The 17,370-nt window shown below is 44.4% G+C and overlaps 1 protein-coding gene across 1 annotated transcript in view; it reads right to left on the bottom strand.

The window, feature by feature from the left end:
• LOC106575324 (radixin) overlaps nt 1-17,370 on the bottom strand; it is a 32,830-nt gene that overhangs the window by 3,916 nt on the left and 11,544 nt on the right. Inside the window, exons 3-13 of the mRNA XM_014151788.3 lie at nt 10,014-10,097; nt 7,142-7,237; nt 6,284-6,406; nt 4,904-5,055; nt 4,697-4,780; nt 4,399-4,545; nt 3,681-3,777; nt 3,316-3,479; nt 2,733-2,863; nt 1,428-1,681; nt 1,017-1,253 (exon numbers count right to left, since the gene is read on the bottom strand). Of these exons, the coding sequence (XP_014007263.1) occupies nt 1,017-1,253; nt 1,428-1,681; nt 2,733-2,863; nt 3,316-3,479; nt 3,681-3,777; nt 4,399-4,545; nt 4,697-4,780; nt 4,904-5,055; nt 6,284-6,406; nt 7,142-7,237; nt 10,014-10,097 (1,569 nt within the window). The remainder of the gene's footprint in view (nt 1-1,016; nt 1,254-1,427; nt 1,682-2,732; nt 2,864-3,315; nt 3,480-3,680; nt 3,778-4,398; nt 4,546-4,696; nt 4,781-4,903; nt 5,056-6,283; nt 6,407-7,141; nt 7,238-10,013; nt 10,098-17,370) is intronic.

The raw sequence follows: 17,370 nt of genomic DNA, 5'->3' as shown, positions 1-17,370 counted from the left end.
GAATATTATCGCTATTTTACGAGAAAAATCTCATCAAAATTGATTTTAAACAGCGTTTGACATGCTTCGAAGTACGGTAATGGAATATTTTGAATATTTTTGTCACGATACGCGCTGGCGCATCACCCTTCGGATAGTGTCTTGAACGCAAGAACAAAATGCAGCTATTTGGAAAGAACTATGGATTATTTGGAACCAAAACAACATTGGGTGTAAAGTAGAAGTCCTGGGAGTGCATTCTGACGAAGAACAGCAAAGGTAATCCAATTTTTCTTATAGTAAATCTGAGTTTGGTGAGTACCAAACTTGGTGGGTGTCAAAATAGCTAGCCTGTGATGGCCGGGCTATCTACTCAGAATATTGCAAAATGTGCTTTCACCGAAAAGCTATTTTAAAAATCAGACACCGCGATTGCATAAAGGAGTTCTGTATCTATAATTCTTACAATAATTGTTTTGTTTTTTGTGAACGTTTATCGTGAGTAATTTAGTAAATTCACCGGAAGTGTTCGGTGGGTATGCTAGTTCTGAACGTCACATGCTAATGTAAAAAGCTGTTTTTTTATATAAATATGAACTTGATTGAACAAAACATGCATGTATTGTATAACATAATGTCCTAGGAGTGTCATCTGATGAAAATCATCAAAGGTTAGTGCTGCATTTAGCTGTGGTTTTGGTTTTTGTGACATTATATGCTAGCTTGAAAAATGGGTGTGTGATTATTTCTGGCTGGGTACTCTCCTGACATAATCTAATGTTTTGCTTTCGTTGTAAAGCCTTTTTGAAATTGGACAATGTGGTTAGATAAAGGAGAGTCTTGTCTTTAAAATGGTGTAAAATAGTCATATGTTTGAAAAATTTACGTTTTGGGATTTTTGAAGAGTTTGTAATTCGCGCCACACCCTATCATTGGATATTGGCGAGGCGTTCCGTTAGCGGAACATCTAGATGTAAGAGGTTAAGGGGAGGTCATCAGGTCTTGGGATTAAAGGTTAGAGGTCAGAGGGGACTGACCTGTAGCTGTTTCTTGAGGCGCTCATTCTTCTGGGCCTCGGTGACGCGCTCCTCCTCGCTGCGCAGGTCCAAGGCGCTCACGCCCTCCAGGGAGAGCTCGGCGGCATCCTCGGCGTGGTTCTCGTCCTGCTCCTCGTGCTCGCTCTCCGTGGAGCCGCTCGCTGGCGGCGACGGGATCGTCATCACCGTCTTCAGCTCCTCCTTGGTCTTCTCCAGGTCATCCTGGGCTGAGATGGCCTGGGGAGAAGGGGAGTCAGGGAGGAGAAGACGAGTGCGGGTGAGTTATGGGACTTATTCAGGAAGGTGCAACATTATAGAACATTTCAGTACAACCTACCGATTCTATACAGTGTAATCTATATAGTCTATATTGTAACCAGGACACAGTGTAGAACATAGGGAGGTGGTTACCTTCTGCTGCCATTCAGTGGCCTCCTCTTCCTTCTTCCTCTTGGCTTCCTCCAGCAGGGCTATTTTGGCGGTGAACTCGCCCAGCTCAGCGGCCAGTTGTTCCTGGTTCTTCATCTGGTCAGCGGCCTGCCTGGCCAGCTCCGCCTTGGCCTCCTCCGCTGCCTGTCTCTCCCTCTCCAGCCTCTCTGCCTCCTCCCTGGCTCTCTTCCTCTCCTGCTCCAGCTCCAGGGCCCTGCGTGTCTGCTCCTCCAACTCTGTGACCACGAACAAAATACACAGAGTCCGTTAGCCCGTCTCAAAAAACAACCCTTTTCGTTGTTCTTCCTCAAACCATGTCCAGCAGCACCCACAACTTTTACAATGTGACCAATGGGAGGCTCAGTCAGCCATGATCTCACAAATAATGTGACTGACTTTAAGAACAACATAACGACGAAGGAGAAATTATATAACAGACAGGAAATGCCTATAAAAAGTGAGAGAGGACCCACACACACACAACAGTATGGAACAAAAAGAAAACATGGATCTCGCTCTCTCAACACACCGCCCAAGTCTATAAGGTCATGTGGTAGGGTTGGGAGGGAGGGGGTTTAAAGAAGTGTTTCTGAGTGGTGCTGAGAACAGTCCTATAAGAAGTAAGAGATGAGAGTTTAGTACCGTGGTGCAGTGAGGACCAGTCTAGAAGGTTAGGGTCAGGTCCCATTGGCATACTGACTGACACTGACCAACCAACAGCCCCATGTAGAGCCCACATCATATCCACACCAGGAAAACGCTCCAGGTGACGACAGACAGGTTTACCTAGCATTTGCAACAGTGCAACATTTGCACCTGATATTGCCCTGGGACAATAAAGATTTTAAATACAAAGTAAATATATAATTCCCCTATGGCAAATAAGAGGTGCAGATATTGCATGAAGGCTGAATGAATTTGGTATTATAGCGTGTCTACACTAGTACAGAGACAGGAGGAAAGTTAGAGGGTTGAAGGTCAGGGGAGCTGTGGGAAGACAGGAGGAAAGTTAGAGGGTTGAAGGTCAGGGGAGCTGTGGGAAGACAGGAGGAAAGTTAGTGGGTTGAAGGTCAGGGGAGCTGTGGGAAGACAGGAGGAAAGTTAGAGGGTTGAAGGTCAGGGGAGCTGTGGGAAGACAGGAGGAAAGTTAGTGGGTTGAAGGTCAGGGGAGCTGTGGGAAGACAGGAGAAAAGTTAGTGGGTTGAAGGTCAGGGGAGCTGTGGGAAGACAGGAGGAAAGTTAGTGGGTTGAAGGTCAGGGGAGCTGTGGGAAGAGGCAGACTGATACCTTCCTGAGCCCTCATCGTCTGGTCCTCGATCAGCCTCAGTCTCTCCATCAGCTCGTCCTTCTCTCGCTCTATTCTCTCCTTCTCTTTCTCTGCGTGCTCTCGTTTCTTCTTCTCGTTCTCCAGCTGGGCTCTGTCAGGAATTGATGAAGGGATATATCTCATCTAACCAGGAAATGAACCCTTGCAACGAAGCACTATATAGCGATGTTTTTCATTGTCACATTAAGTTATTTTGTATGTTATTAAAGTGTACTGTAATATCCAGAGTATCAAACTAACATGTCAATGTATTGTACATGATGTCTGGTTAATGTCTATGTAATATCAACATTCTGGATGATTCATATTGACTTTATAAAATATTGTTGTTTGCTAGAAAGGTTGAAATATACAACATATAGCTATGGAATGTCTACATAGGCTTTCATTTCTGTCAACATATAGCTATGATTATGAAAGTAAAGTAAATATCCTTGATAGAAATTGATATACAGAGTCTAATACTGCCCTCTAGTGGTGCTGATCTGGGGGTATTGTCAGAAGGTGTGTGTGTGTGTGTGTGTGTGTGTGCTCCTCCTGTACCTCTCCTGCTGTTTGTGGTGTTTCTCCTCTCTGGCCTGGGCCTTCATCTGCTGCACCTCGATGGTGTCAGGCTTCCTCCTCCTCATGTACAGCTCGTGGTTCCCCATGCACAGAGCCAGGATACGCTTGTTGATGCGCAACCGCGGCGCGTAGAACACAAAGTCCTACAGGGACATAGGAGACAGAGTTATGGGAAAACCGTTAGGATGGCTAGATTACATGAGATTACTATGTTTAGAAAATATGATGACCTCTTTAGAGTATAATTCACTACTACTTATTAAAGTGTTCTGGAAAAAGGATCTGTGCCTTCACATCTTGTCGTTTTGGGATCTTAAAGGAAAATCAGACGAAGGGAGACTTACTGGAGCTTTCTTGTCGATGGGTTTGATGACAAACTTCTTGTCGTTGAAGGAGATGTTCCGGATCTCGCTCCAAGGGAAGCCGATCTTTGGTGTCAGTCTGGGGGGGAAATGTTGATATTTGGTAATTGATGCATACAGACAGTTTTCAATATTCAAAATTAAGTTGTATTTCGGGGTGTAAAATATTGTGCTATAAAAGCTGCCAGCAGATGGCGATGATAGGCGAGAGACGTCCAAATGCATGTCGATTGATGTATATTATACTGATCTGTGATCAGATTTCAGTCCTGCCAATGCAAGTCTCTACTCAAGAAATTGGCACTGCATTATTGTCTAACAGCTGATCTGAGGTCAGTGTTGGGGAAGAAAGGGAATGGGTCTGAGTGGCAGGACGGGAAACCATTTCAAAGCCGTGTCACAGTCGTGTCCCATCCACGAATGAGAGGAAGACAGGAAGAGTAACAGACCCTACTTACTCTCTCTCCCCACCCCTCTCTCCTCTACTGCTAAAAGTAACATTTACCCAGCCATCTCTTTCTCTCTTTTCTTCTTGGACATCTTTCATTCACCCCAACACTCAAACTACAGTTTGTAAAGTAGAACAGCTAGGCGAAATCTGATTAAACATCTGCTTATCATTACAGTACGTAGTTTAACAGTAGATTTCCAATAGGCCAGCCATAGTTGATACAGCTGTAGTAGTAGTAGTGAGACTGACTTGTCTTCGTGTTCATAGATGTTGAGTCCCAGGGCGTCCACTCCCAGCCACAGCTCTGTCCCCTTCTTGTTCTTGATCTCAAAGTAGTTGACCCCGTACATCTCCAGGTCCTGAGCGATCTTCAGGTACTCCATCATAGAGTCCTCTCTGGGGGAAACACACATCATCGTTATGTTTCTGACATGGAAATGTCTCGCTGTGGGGAACTATTCAGAAACATGCATCTTCTACGAGACAAAACACCTCTCCCAATAACCCTCAAACACACACAGAGAAAGAGAAGGGAATCCACACAGACCTGAGCATGCCTCTGTGCTCCTCATGCCAGGTCTGTATCCGGTCCTCCCACTGCTCCTTGGTGAGCTTGTGCTGCTCCAGGACTCTACACAACACAGAACATTCCAGAGGAAAATAAATAAATTCAAAAACATTCCAGGATTCCTTGTTAGTATGTGGATGGTGCATGGCTCCGGGATATCCCTGCGTCTGGCCAGTGGCCACTCACCTCTGTGGCAGCAGTCTGTCGTTGGTGAGGTAGCCAGGCTTGTGGCTGTCTTTGTTGTAGTCGGCGTACTTGGCCTGGACAGAGTAGGATGCCAGCAGCACGGCAGTCTCCGGGGGACAGTAGTTCTCATCGTTCAAAATGGCCTCCTTCACCTGGTCAGAGAAGTCAGAGGGAGAGAGGAAAACAAAAAGAGAAAAATAAAGTAGAGGTCATGTGACCTCACCTTGCCCAGTAAAGTACTGAACTTAGGAAGGATTTGGCATTAAGACACTACAAGTAAAAAAAATATTAAAAAAAATAAAAAATTGATAGCCCGAGTATGTCTGTTTTTGGCTGTCAAGACTTAGAATACTGATGACTTCGAATCGTAGACCAGCAATGAAAAGCCCTCCCCCCGACTGACGTGGTGTCATCAGTGTGCGACAAAGACAGACAGAAGCGCTGTTCGAATACCCATACTAACATACTGTATACTACATTCTATTAGTTCATCTTAGTATACTGTAAACCAACGGTATCCTTTCAGTTGAGTGTACTAGTGCTTCGCCTGTCTACTGGAAGTTAATACTGTTGATATGCAACTTCTTGCTAGCTTGTTATTAATTACTAGCTAGACTTCATTAACAATGTCCATAGAGAACGCACAACAACTATACACTTAACTTAGCATGACGTGAATAATCAAGTCAATAAACATTGGGTAGTTAGTTAAATAGCATATAGTTAATATACTGGCAAGTTTGATGTATTAGTAGCCAACTAACTTTATACAGATCTTTCTATTGTGTTATTGACTGTGTTTGTTTATGTGTAACTGTGTTGTTGTTTTTGTCCCACTGCTTTGCTTTATCTTGGCAAGGTCGCAGTTGTAAATGAGAACTTGTTCTCAACTGGCCAACCTGGTTAAATAAAGGTGAAATAAAATAAATAAAGAAGGTAGATAGCTAACATACCGGTACATAAAAAGCAACTGCTTTAATGATATGCTATAAGGCCAGCGTACCTAACAAATTGTCAGTAACTTATTTGAAAAATGAATTACTTCATTACATTGCTCAACATTTCTTAACTTTTGTCATAATTAGTTAAAGCAATGAATTTGTATCCGCTCTCGCCGGACTTCTGCTGCATATCTTACGGAAAATCTGAAAATGCTGTGAAGCCGCGCCCATTTTCTGAAGAATTACATTATGGGCCCTAAAAGCGCAGAAATGGTGTCCACTGTTTGCATACTTCGTATTTTGGCGAATGTACAACATCCGGGAACTTTTGGCATACTAAATATATCCATACTATGACCAATAAGCATACTACATTCTCAATTTATGTCACAAATAGTATGGTTAGTGTGAGTACTGGAACACAGCTAGTGTCCGTTACCTGCAGGAAGAAGAGTCTCTGTGTGATCTCCTGGATCAGCTCCTCAGACACGTCCTCAGGGAAGAACTTGGCCCGGAACTTAAACTGCAGAGGGTTCTCCTTCTTCACGTCCTGGGCTGTCACCTGGAGGGGACAAGGCCAACACCTTTAAAGCCCTGTACAGACACAACAAGACCACTAGAGGTAGACTAGAAGACTGTCAGTAGTCTGGAGGGCCTTCTATCGCCTTGTCTCCTCTCCCTCATCTCCACTGACAGGGGGAAAAACGTGGCTGGCTAAGATGCACGCACAGTAAGCATCCGTCTTTGACTATTGAGATACTTGGGAGGATCCAGAAGCTTTACAATCTAAGCTTTATAAGCTGGGCTATAAAGCTAAATCATAGAAGTTGGTTATGAGGCCATAAAGGTATGAACAAACTTCTGTTATCTAATCTTCTCCTAATTAGTGATAGGATTGGACCCTCTTTACAGCCGCTTATGTCCCAGACTCCGGGGCCTAGAATCAGAATACTTTCCACTGGAGACAACTGTTAAAAAGGAATCCTGCTGTAGATCACCCTGACAGAACCACACTGCTCTACGACTACTGAACTAGTTCCAACAAGAAACACACACACACTCCCTCTCTTGCTCTGTCTTCTACGCCACTTCAGAGCAGTTTCTTTTGAGGGGGGGGGGGGGTCGAAGGGTCTTTGGCCTGAGTGGCAGGAAGCCTGTGAAAGTGAACATCTGAGGCCCTCTGACCACAGCCTAATAACCAGCTCAAACTGACTGCCTGCTGGCAGCCGCTCTGGAAACAGAGAGAAGACATAGAGAAACCAAGAGAAAACACGAGAGAGAGAATGAGAGAAGACACCTTTTTATTAAGCTTCAGCCACGTGCTGTAACCCTTGCTGTCCACGTACTGCAGTCCGAAGAACCAGACCTCTCGAAGCCCCACCGTCTTCACCACCTGTTAACATCAGACAACACTCCACCGTTAAACAGTTTGGAAGGTGCTATTACTGAAAAAGTCATACATTTCTCATGTGAAAAGTCCTATAGAACAACATGCTAGCAACCATTTGTTTCATGACAAAAGTTCTCAGACTTTATGTGACTAGGATGAAAGTTAGGCTCACATGTTACTGTGTAAATAAATACTGCAATGCAGGTTTAATTGAGAGGGGCGTTTTAGCCTCTGTCTGACTGGAGGCTCCTCGGCAGCGATGGGCCCACTGTGGCATAACTTCTCCCCAGTGGGCCCTGGGCTCACCATTAAAAACTCTGGGAGGGTGACTAATAGGCCAGCCAGTTGACACACGGCAACAAGCTACTTAGATTCACTCTGCCTGTTAATGCAGAGGAGGGCAATGAGGCGGATGGCCATAACTCCTGCTGAATCCCTGGAAATGGATTGTGTGTGTGTGTGTGTGTGTGTGTGTGTGTGTGTGTGTGTGTGTGTGTGTGTGTGTGTGTGTGTGTGTGTGTGTGTGTGTGTGTGTGTACACTGAGAATACAGAACACACACTGTGAAGTGTAAGAAGACAGCTGGACACACAGTCCAGGACAGTAGCCACCTGCCTGCGCGTCAATGGTCTCATTCACTACAGTTCTTCAGCCCTCCTAAACACTCTCCAGCTTCTGTTTGTGAGAAAATGCTCTGCTACCGTTTGTTGTCAAGGCGATATCGTTAACATGTGTTACAGAGTAGTTTTACAGGCACATAGGAACCTCAACAGGGATAGAAATTAGGCTCGGACATTACAATATCCTCCTCCTCCTCCTCCTCCAATGTCAGGCTGAGGAGTTGCAGAAAATCACTATCCAACAATAAAGATCCCGAACACAGTCTGTTGTTCAATGACCTCCAAAGCACCCTCAAAACTACAGTCTAACCATGTCATTGTTGAAATGACATCAATGTCATTCATTGGGGACATTGTCTCCACTCTCAACTCATTGAGGTGGCCCTCGTGGGACAAATCCTTTGAGTGAACCATAGGACCAGGGCAGGCCCCAGTTTTACCCCAGCTAGCTAGATGTCTATATCATATGAATATTTCAGCCAGGGACATCAATACTGCAATGGGTGGATATGAATGCGGGAAAAGCCTCCATTGGGGGGGGGGGGGGGGGTCCATGCTGCCTCGGCATGACTGTCAGTCACAGTAACGCTGCTCCATTATGACAGGAGAACAGTACTGATACTATGACAACAGTAACTGACTGTCAGTCACAGTAACGCTGCTCCATTATGACAGGAGAACAGTACTGATACTATGACAACAGTAACTGACTGTCAGTCACAGTAACGCTGCTCCATTATGACAGGAGAACAGTACTGATACTATGACAACAGTAACTGACTGTCAGTCACAGTAACGCTGCTCCATTATGACAGGAGAACAGTACTGATACTATGACAACAGTAACTGACTGTCAGTCACAGTAACGCTGCTCCATTATGACAGGAGAACAGTACTGATACTATGACAACAGTAACTGACTGTCAGTCACAGTAACGCTGCTCCATTATGACAGGAGAACAGTACTGATACTATGACAACAGTAACTGACTGTCAGTCACAGTAACGCTGCTCCATTATGACAGGAGAACAGTACTGATACTATGACAACAGTAACTGACTGTCAGTCACAGTAACGCTGCTCCATTATGACAGGAGAACAGTACTGATACTATGACAACAGTAACTGACTGTCAGTCACAGTAACGCTGCTCCATTATGACAGGAGAACAGTACTGATACTATGACAACAGTAACTGACTGTCAGTCACAGTAACGCTGCTCCATTATGACAGGAGAACAGTACTGATACTATGACAACAGTAACTGACTGTCAGTCACAGTAACGCTGCTCCATTATGACAGGAGAACAGTACTGATACTATGACAACAGTAACTGACTGTCAGTCACAGTAACGCTGCTCCATTATGACAGGAGAACAGTACTGATACTATGACAACAGTAACTGACTGTCAGTCACAGTAACGCTGCTCCATTATGACAGGAGAACAGTACTGATACTATGACAACAGTAACTGACTGTCAGTCACAGTAACGCTGCTCCATTATGACAGGAGAACAGTACTGATACTATGACAACAGTAACTGACTGTCAGTCACAGTAACGCTGCTCCATTATGACAGGAGAACAGTACTGATACTATGACAACAGTAACTGACTGTCAGTCACAGTAACGCTGCTCCATTATGACAGGAGAACAGTACTGATACTATGACAACAGTAACTGACTGTCAGTCACAGTAACGCTGCTCCATTATGACAGGAGAACAGTACTGATACTATGACAACAGTAACTGACTGTCAGTCACAGTAACGCTGCTCCATTATGACAGGAGAACAGTACTGATACTATGACAACAGTAACTGACTGTCAGTCACAGTAACGCTGCTCCATTATGACAGGAGAACAGTACTGATACTATGACAACAGTAACTGACTGTCAGTCACAGTAACGCTGCTCCATTATGACAGGAGAACAGTACTGATACTATGACAACAGTAACTGACTACACGTCAATCAGGACAGTGTATATCAAAAGACTAATCTTCCATGATAATACTAACAAAAAGGGAGAAATTAACCTCATCCAGGAACAATGTAAAGCACCCACTTGATCTTACATGAGACGTTTCATACTATAGTTCTGTTAGGTTATGTTATGTGAATTATCAGTTTGAGTCCTGGCCCTTGCTTACCTGGTCAAAGAGCTGTTTGCCGGTGGTGTTGGGCTGGATGGCAAACTCCAGCTCTGCATCCATGGTGGTCACCCGCACATTAATCTACAAAACAGGTTTGCATGTTATTTGCCAGTTTGCATGTAATGTTCCATTCACTGTATTGCTGTACTGTAGGCTGTCAACCTTTCACACGACACCGTCACCACTGTGTGCCGTGGTCAGCGTTTCTGGAAGTGTCAGACGCAGCTTTAACACATTTAAAATGGTAGTGAGTCAGCCATTTTGGTGGACATGAAATGAACAAACTACATTTCAGTTTGTTTTAGTGCAGAAGACTGAACGCTCCTCAAGGGAGCAACAAAGGCCTTCCAGCAAGACAGAGAACTGAAGGAGTGTTGTGTGTGTGTGTGTTTGAATGGGCTAATGCAGTGCCTGTGTGTGTGTCTTTTTGCCCTCTCAGCACTCAGTGTGTGCTCCCCTTCCTAGCAGACGCCTCCTCCTCCCTGTGAGGCGGAGCAGAGGAGCGAGGCAGCCATTGGCTGCTGCTGTCTGAGCTGCACTAGGCTGGCCTGGCACCAGACCTGACACACAGCTGATAGAATAGGCCTGACCCAGAGGGCATCCTCCATGACTGACACACCCGTTCTCCATCCCTGTTTACCCCCACACACACACACACACACACACCTCCTCACGGAGAAAGAGAGAGGTAGAGGGGAAAATAAAAAAAGACCGTGCGATACACAGAGAGAGAGAAAGATGATGCCGAGTGGCGGCCAGCTGCACTCCAATCCGGATAGTGCAGCTGTGGGCGACTAAGGTTACAGTACCTTAGTGGCTCATTGAGAGAAGCAGCTTCCCTTGCTCGCCCCTCTTCCTATCATGAATTACCCATGAAACCTCAGGACAGGAACACAACACACACATTCTCTATTCCCGTTTACCCTAACACACACACACACACACGTCATTACTTATCCAGAAAACGTTTAAATATCCAGCACAGTACTGGGACTCTCTCTCACAAAAATCACACTGTAGAGATTGTGCATCTGCCTCTGTCTCGCTAGCATTAATTAGCCATGAAACCTGTACGCTCGCTCTGCCCCACTAACTATTCAGCATTCTCCAATGAAAGCACAAGTAACCGGTGTGAAATGGCTAGCTAGTTAGCGGGGTGCGCGCTAATAACGTTTCAATCGGTGACGTCACTCGCTCTGAGACCTTGAAGTCGTTGTTTCCCTTGCTCTGCTTTTGTGGAGTGATGGGTAACGATGCTTCAGGGGTGTCAGTTGTTGATGTGTGCAGAGGTGTCCCTGGTTCGAGCCCAGGTAGGGGCGAGGAGAGAGACGGAAGCTATGCTGTTACACACATGCGACCAATCCCCACCTGCATCCTAGTACAGCACAGGAAAAGGCAAGCAGACTAGAGCTACAACTCTGATAGGAAGAAATGTATATACCAAACATGCTAACAGATGTATATTGAGCAGACCAATCAAGTCAAATTGTTTGTGTCACATGCGGCGAATACAACAACTGGTATATGCTTTACCTTGAAATGCTTACAAGCCCTTCAATGATGCAGAGTTGAAAAATAATACCAATAAAAACTAGAGGAATAAAATGAAATACACAAGAATGGAGCTATATACAGGAAGTACCAGTACCAGATCAATGTGGAGCTATATACAGGGAGGACCAGTACCAGATCAATGTGGAGCTATATACAGGGAGGACCAGTAACAGATCAATGTGGAGCTATATACAGGGAGTACCAGTACCAGATCAATGTGGAGCTATATACAGGGAGTATCAGTACCAGATCAATGTGGATCTATATACAGGAAGTACCAGTACCAGATCAATGTGGAGCTATATACAGGGAGTATCAGTACCAGATCAATGTGGAGCTATATACAGGGAGGACCAGTACCAGATCAATGTGGATCTATATACAGGGAGGACCAGTACCAGATCAATGTGGAGCTATATACAGGGAGTACCAGTACCAGATCAATGTGGAGCTATATACAGGAAGTACCAGTACCAGATCAATGTGGATCTATATACAGGGAGTATCAGTACCAGATCAATGTGGATCTATATACAGGGAGTACCAGTACCAGATCAATGTGGAGCTATATACAGGAAGTACCAGTACCAGATCAATGTGGAGCTATATACAGGAAGTACCAGTACCAGATCAATGTGGAGCTATATACAGGAAGTACCAGTACCAGATCAATGTGGAGCTATATACAGGGAGTATCAGTACCAGATCAATGTGGATCTATATACAGGGAGTACCAGTACCAGATCAATGTGGAGCTATATACAGGAGTACCAGTACCACATCAATGTGGAGCTATATACAGGAAGTACCAGTACCAGATCAATGTGGAGCTATATACAGGAGTACCAGTACCACATCAATGTGGAGCTATATACAGGGAGTACCAGTACCAGATCAATGTGGAGCTATATACAGGGAGTATCAGTACCAGATCAATGTGGAGCTATATACAGGGATTACCAGTACCAGATCAATGTGGAGCTATATACAGGGAGTACCAGTACCACATCAATGTGGAGCTATATACAGGGAGGACCAGTACCAGATCAATGTGGAGCTATATACAGGGAGTACCAGTACCAGATCAATGTGGAGCTATATACAGGGAGTACCAGTACCAGATCAATGTGGAGCTATATACAGGGAGTCCGTACCAGATCAATGTGGAGCTATATACAGGGAGGACCAGTACCAGATCAATGTGGAGCTATATACAGGAAGTACCAGTACCAGATCAATGTGGAGCTATATACAGGGAGTACCAGTACCAGATCAATGTGGAGCTATATACAGGAAGTACCAGTACCAGATCAATGTGGAGCTATATACAGGGAGGACCAGTACCAGATCAATGTGGAGCTATATACAGGGAGTATCAGTACCAGATCAATGTGGATCTATATACAGGGAGGACCAGTACCAGATCAATGTGGAGCTATATACAGGGAGGACCAGTACCAGATCAATGTGGAGCTATATACAGGGAGTACCAGTACCAGATCAATGTGGAGCTATATACAGGGAGTACCAGATCAATGTGGAGCTATATACAGGGAGTACCAGATCAATGTGGAGCTATATACAGGGAGGACCAGTACCAGATCAATGTGGAGCTATATACAGGAAGTACCAGTACCAGATCAATGTGGAGCTATATACAGGGAGGACCAGTACCAGATCAATGTGGAGCTATATACAGGGAGTATCAGTACCAGATCAATGTGGATCTATATACAGGGAGGACCAGTACCAGATCAATGTGGAGCTATATACAGGGAGGACCAGTACCAGATCAATGTGGATCTATATACAGGGAGTACCAGTACCAGATCAATGTGGAGCTATATACAGGGAGGACCAGTACCAGATCAATGTGGAGCTATATACAGGGAGTACCAGATCAATGTGGAGCTATATACAGGGAGTACCAGATCAATGTGGAGCTATATACAGGGAGTACCAGATCAATGTGGAGCTATATACAGGGAGGACCAGTACCAGATCAATGTGGAGCTATATACAGGGAGGACCAGTACCAGATCAATGTGGATCTATATACAGGGAGGACCAGTACCAGATCAATGTGGATCTATATACAGGGAGGACCAGTACCAGATCAATGTGGATCTATATACAGGGAGGACCAGTACCAGATCAATGTGGATCTATATACAGAAAGTACCAGTACCAGACCAATGTGGATCTATATACAGAAAGTACCTGATCAATGTGGAGCTATATACAGGGAGTACCAGATCAATGTGGAGCTATATACAGAGATTACCAGATCAATGTGGAGCTATATACAGAGATTACCAGATCAATGTGGAGCTATATACAGAGATTACCAGATCAATGTGGAGCTATATACAGAGATTACCAGATCAATGTGGAGCTATATACAGAGATTACCAGATCAATGTGGAGCTATATACAGGGAGGACTAGATCAATGTGGAGCTATATACAGAGATTACCAGATCAATGTGGAGCTATATACAGGGAGGACTAGATCAATGTGGAGAAGTACAAGATGAGATAGACACAGTAAAGTGACTAGATATGAGGATAGATAACAGGTAAAATAAAGAACAGCAGCAGCGTAAAAGTGTGTGTAAGTATGTTGGAGTCATTAAAACTTGTTTTTCAACCACTCCACAAATTTCTTGTTAACAAACTATAGTTTTGGCAAGTCGGTTAGGACATCTACTTTGTGCATGACAAGTAATTTTTCCAACAATTGTTTACAGACAGATGATTTCACTTATAATTCACTGTGTCACAATTTCAGTGGGTCAGAAGTTTACATACACCAAGTTGACTGTGCCTTTAAAAAGCTTGGAAAATTCCAGAAAATGGTGTCATGGCTTTAGAAGCTTCTGATAGGCTAATTGACATCATTTGAGTCAATTGGAGGTGTACCTGGGGATATATTTCAAGGCCTACCTTCAAACGCAGTGCTTCTTTGCTTGACATCATGGGAAAATCAAAATCAGCCAAGACCTCAGAAAACAAATTGTAGACCTCCACAAGTCTGGTTCTTCCTTGGGAGAAATCTCCAAACGCCTGAAGGTACCACGTTCATCTGTACAAGCAATAGTACGCAAGTATAAACACCATGGGACCACGCAGCCGTCATACCGCTCAGGAAGGAGAGGCGTTCTGTCTCCTAGAGATGAACATACTTTGATGTGAAAAGTGCAAATCTGTCCCAGAACAACAGCAAAGGACCTTGTGAAGATGCTAGAGGAAACAGGTACAAAAGTACCTATATCCACAGTAAAACGAGTCCTATATCAACATAACCTGAAAGGCCGCTGAGCAAGGAAGAAGCAACTACTTTTTGGAGAAATGTCCTCTGGTCTGATGAAACAAAAATAGAACTGTTTGGCCATAATGACCATCGTTATGTTTGGAGGAAAAAGGGGGAGGCTTGCAAGCCGAAGAACACCATCCCAACAGTGAAGCACGGGGGTGGCAGCATCATGTTGTGGGGGTGCTTTGCTGCAGGAGGGTCTGGTGCACTTCACAAAATAGATGGCATCATGAGGCAGGAAAATGATGTGGATATATTGAAGCAACATCAAGACATCAGTCAGGAAGTTAAAGCTTGGTCGCAAATGGGTCTTCCAAATAGACAATGACCCCAAGCATACTTCCAAAGTTGTGGCAAAATGGCTTAAGGACAACTAAGTCAAGGTATTGGAGTGGCCATCACAAAGCCCTGACCTCAATCCTATAGAAAATGTAACCTAACTCAGTTACACTAGCCGTGGAAGGCTACCCAAAACGTTTGACCCAAGTTTAAATTGTTTAAGGCAATGCTACCAAATACTAATTGAGTGTATGTAAACTTCTGGCCCACTGGGAATGTGATGAAAGAAATAAAAGCTGTAATGAAATCACTACTATTATTCTGACATTTCACATTCTTAAAATAAAGTGGTGATCCTAACTGACATAAGACAGGGAATTTTTACTCGGGTTAAATGTCAGGAATTGTGAAAAACTGAGTTTAGATGTATTTGGCTAAGGTGTATGTAAACTTCCGACTTCTACTTTAAGTCTATGACCTCCTCCCTGTAGGCTGTCTCATTGCCGTCGGTGACCAGACCTACCACCGTTGTGTCATAGGCCTACCACTGTTGTGTCGTTAGACTACCACCGTGTTGAGGGTCAGCGTGGCGGAGGTGTTGTTACCTACCCTCACCACCTGGGGCCGAGCCGACCGGAAGTCCAGGATCCAGTTGCAGAGGGAGGTGTTCAGTCCCAATGTCCCTAGCTTGGTGATGAGCTTGGAAGGGACTATGGTGTTGAACGCTGAGCTGTAGTCTATAAAACAGCATTCTCATATGGTTATTTCCCCTCTTATCCAGGTGGGAGAGGGCAGTGTGAAATGCAATTGAGATAACATCATCTGTGGATCTGTTGGGGCGGTTCGCAAATTGGAGTGGGTCCAGGGTGTCTGGGATGATGGTGTTGATGTGGGTCATGACCAGCCTTTCAAAGCACTTAATTACAGATGCGAGTGCTACAGGACAATAGTCATTTAGGCAGGTTACCTTGGAGATCTTGGGAACAGGGACAATGGTGATCAGCTTGAAACATGTTGGGACAAGGAGGTTGAAAATGTCCGTGAAGACACTTGCCAGCTGGTCTGCACATGCTTTGAGAACACGCCCTGGTATTCAGTCTGATTGTTAACCTGTTGAAATGTTTTACTCACATCGGCCACAGAGTGAGATCACAGTCATCCGGATAAACAGGGGCTGTCATGCAAGTCGGGGGATGGGATTAGAAGGGAATATGTATACATATAAACCAAACCACCACCACAACACAGGCACAAGGTCAAGTCTTTCCTAACCTTTCACGTGTGAGTTCCAAATATCTCCAACCGTCGCCCCTGCGGGAGTTTATTCATGTGCGTGATGTCAGAATGCTCTCACTGTTCCAAAATGTGATTGCTACGTAACAGAAGTTACCCGCGCTGCCCTCAAAACAAGGCCTGCTAATTACCTTTAAGCTATGTTTCAACTTGTCAATTTCAAATGATTTTCTAACAAGTTTTCTATTCTAACAGTTTGAATTGAGATGTGTTCCACCTCCTCGTTAATTCACATAAGAAGTAGCCCATTTCACTGTTGCGGACAATTTTTGTTTGAGGCTTTACTGAGCCCGACAAACTTCTCTCTTCAACGAGAGCTCAAGCACTCATTTTACATTTGAGTCATTTAGCAGATGCTCTTATCCAGAGCGATTACAGTAGTGAATACATACATTTCATATTTTTATGGGTTTTTTTCTCTTTTGTACTGGCCCCCCGTGGGAATCGAACCCACAACCCTGGTGTTGCACACACCATGCTGGCGTTGCACACACACACACACACACACACACACACACTCTACCAACTGAGCCACAACGAAGGTTACTCCATAGTGTTTCCCCAGATCAAGTATGAAAACATTGTGCATCTAGTCAGAACAGGCCTTGCACAAACGTTTTCCCCCAGTACATTTTCAGGCTGGCGTCCGCATTGCCTTCATGTTTATTTTCCTTACAAATTGGACTTTAGACGTGTGCGTTCCTATCAAAGTAAGTGTCTTATTTTCTGTATATAGTGTTGTTTCTACTGTAGCACACCGTATGCATGTATGGATCCTAATGCATTTACTGTGTTATTCGCGGTTTCGGGTACTGGTGACAAATCATGCATTCAGATTCTTGCATAGATTGTAATGGACACGTGTGTAAAATACTTTTTGGAATGTTGTACTGATTATGATGAGCTAATGCTA

The sequence above is a fragment of the Salmo salar genome, chromosome 17 (assembly GCF_965601325.2).
Source record: "Salmo salar chromosome 17, fSalSal1, whole genome shotgun sequence".
In the NCBI taxonomy this organism is placed as follows: domain Eukaryota; kingdom Metazoa; phylum Chordata; class Actinopteri; order Salmoniformes; family Salmonidae; genus Salmo; species Salmo salar.
This window is presented reverse-complemented; position numbering and strand designations above follow the sequence as displayed.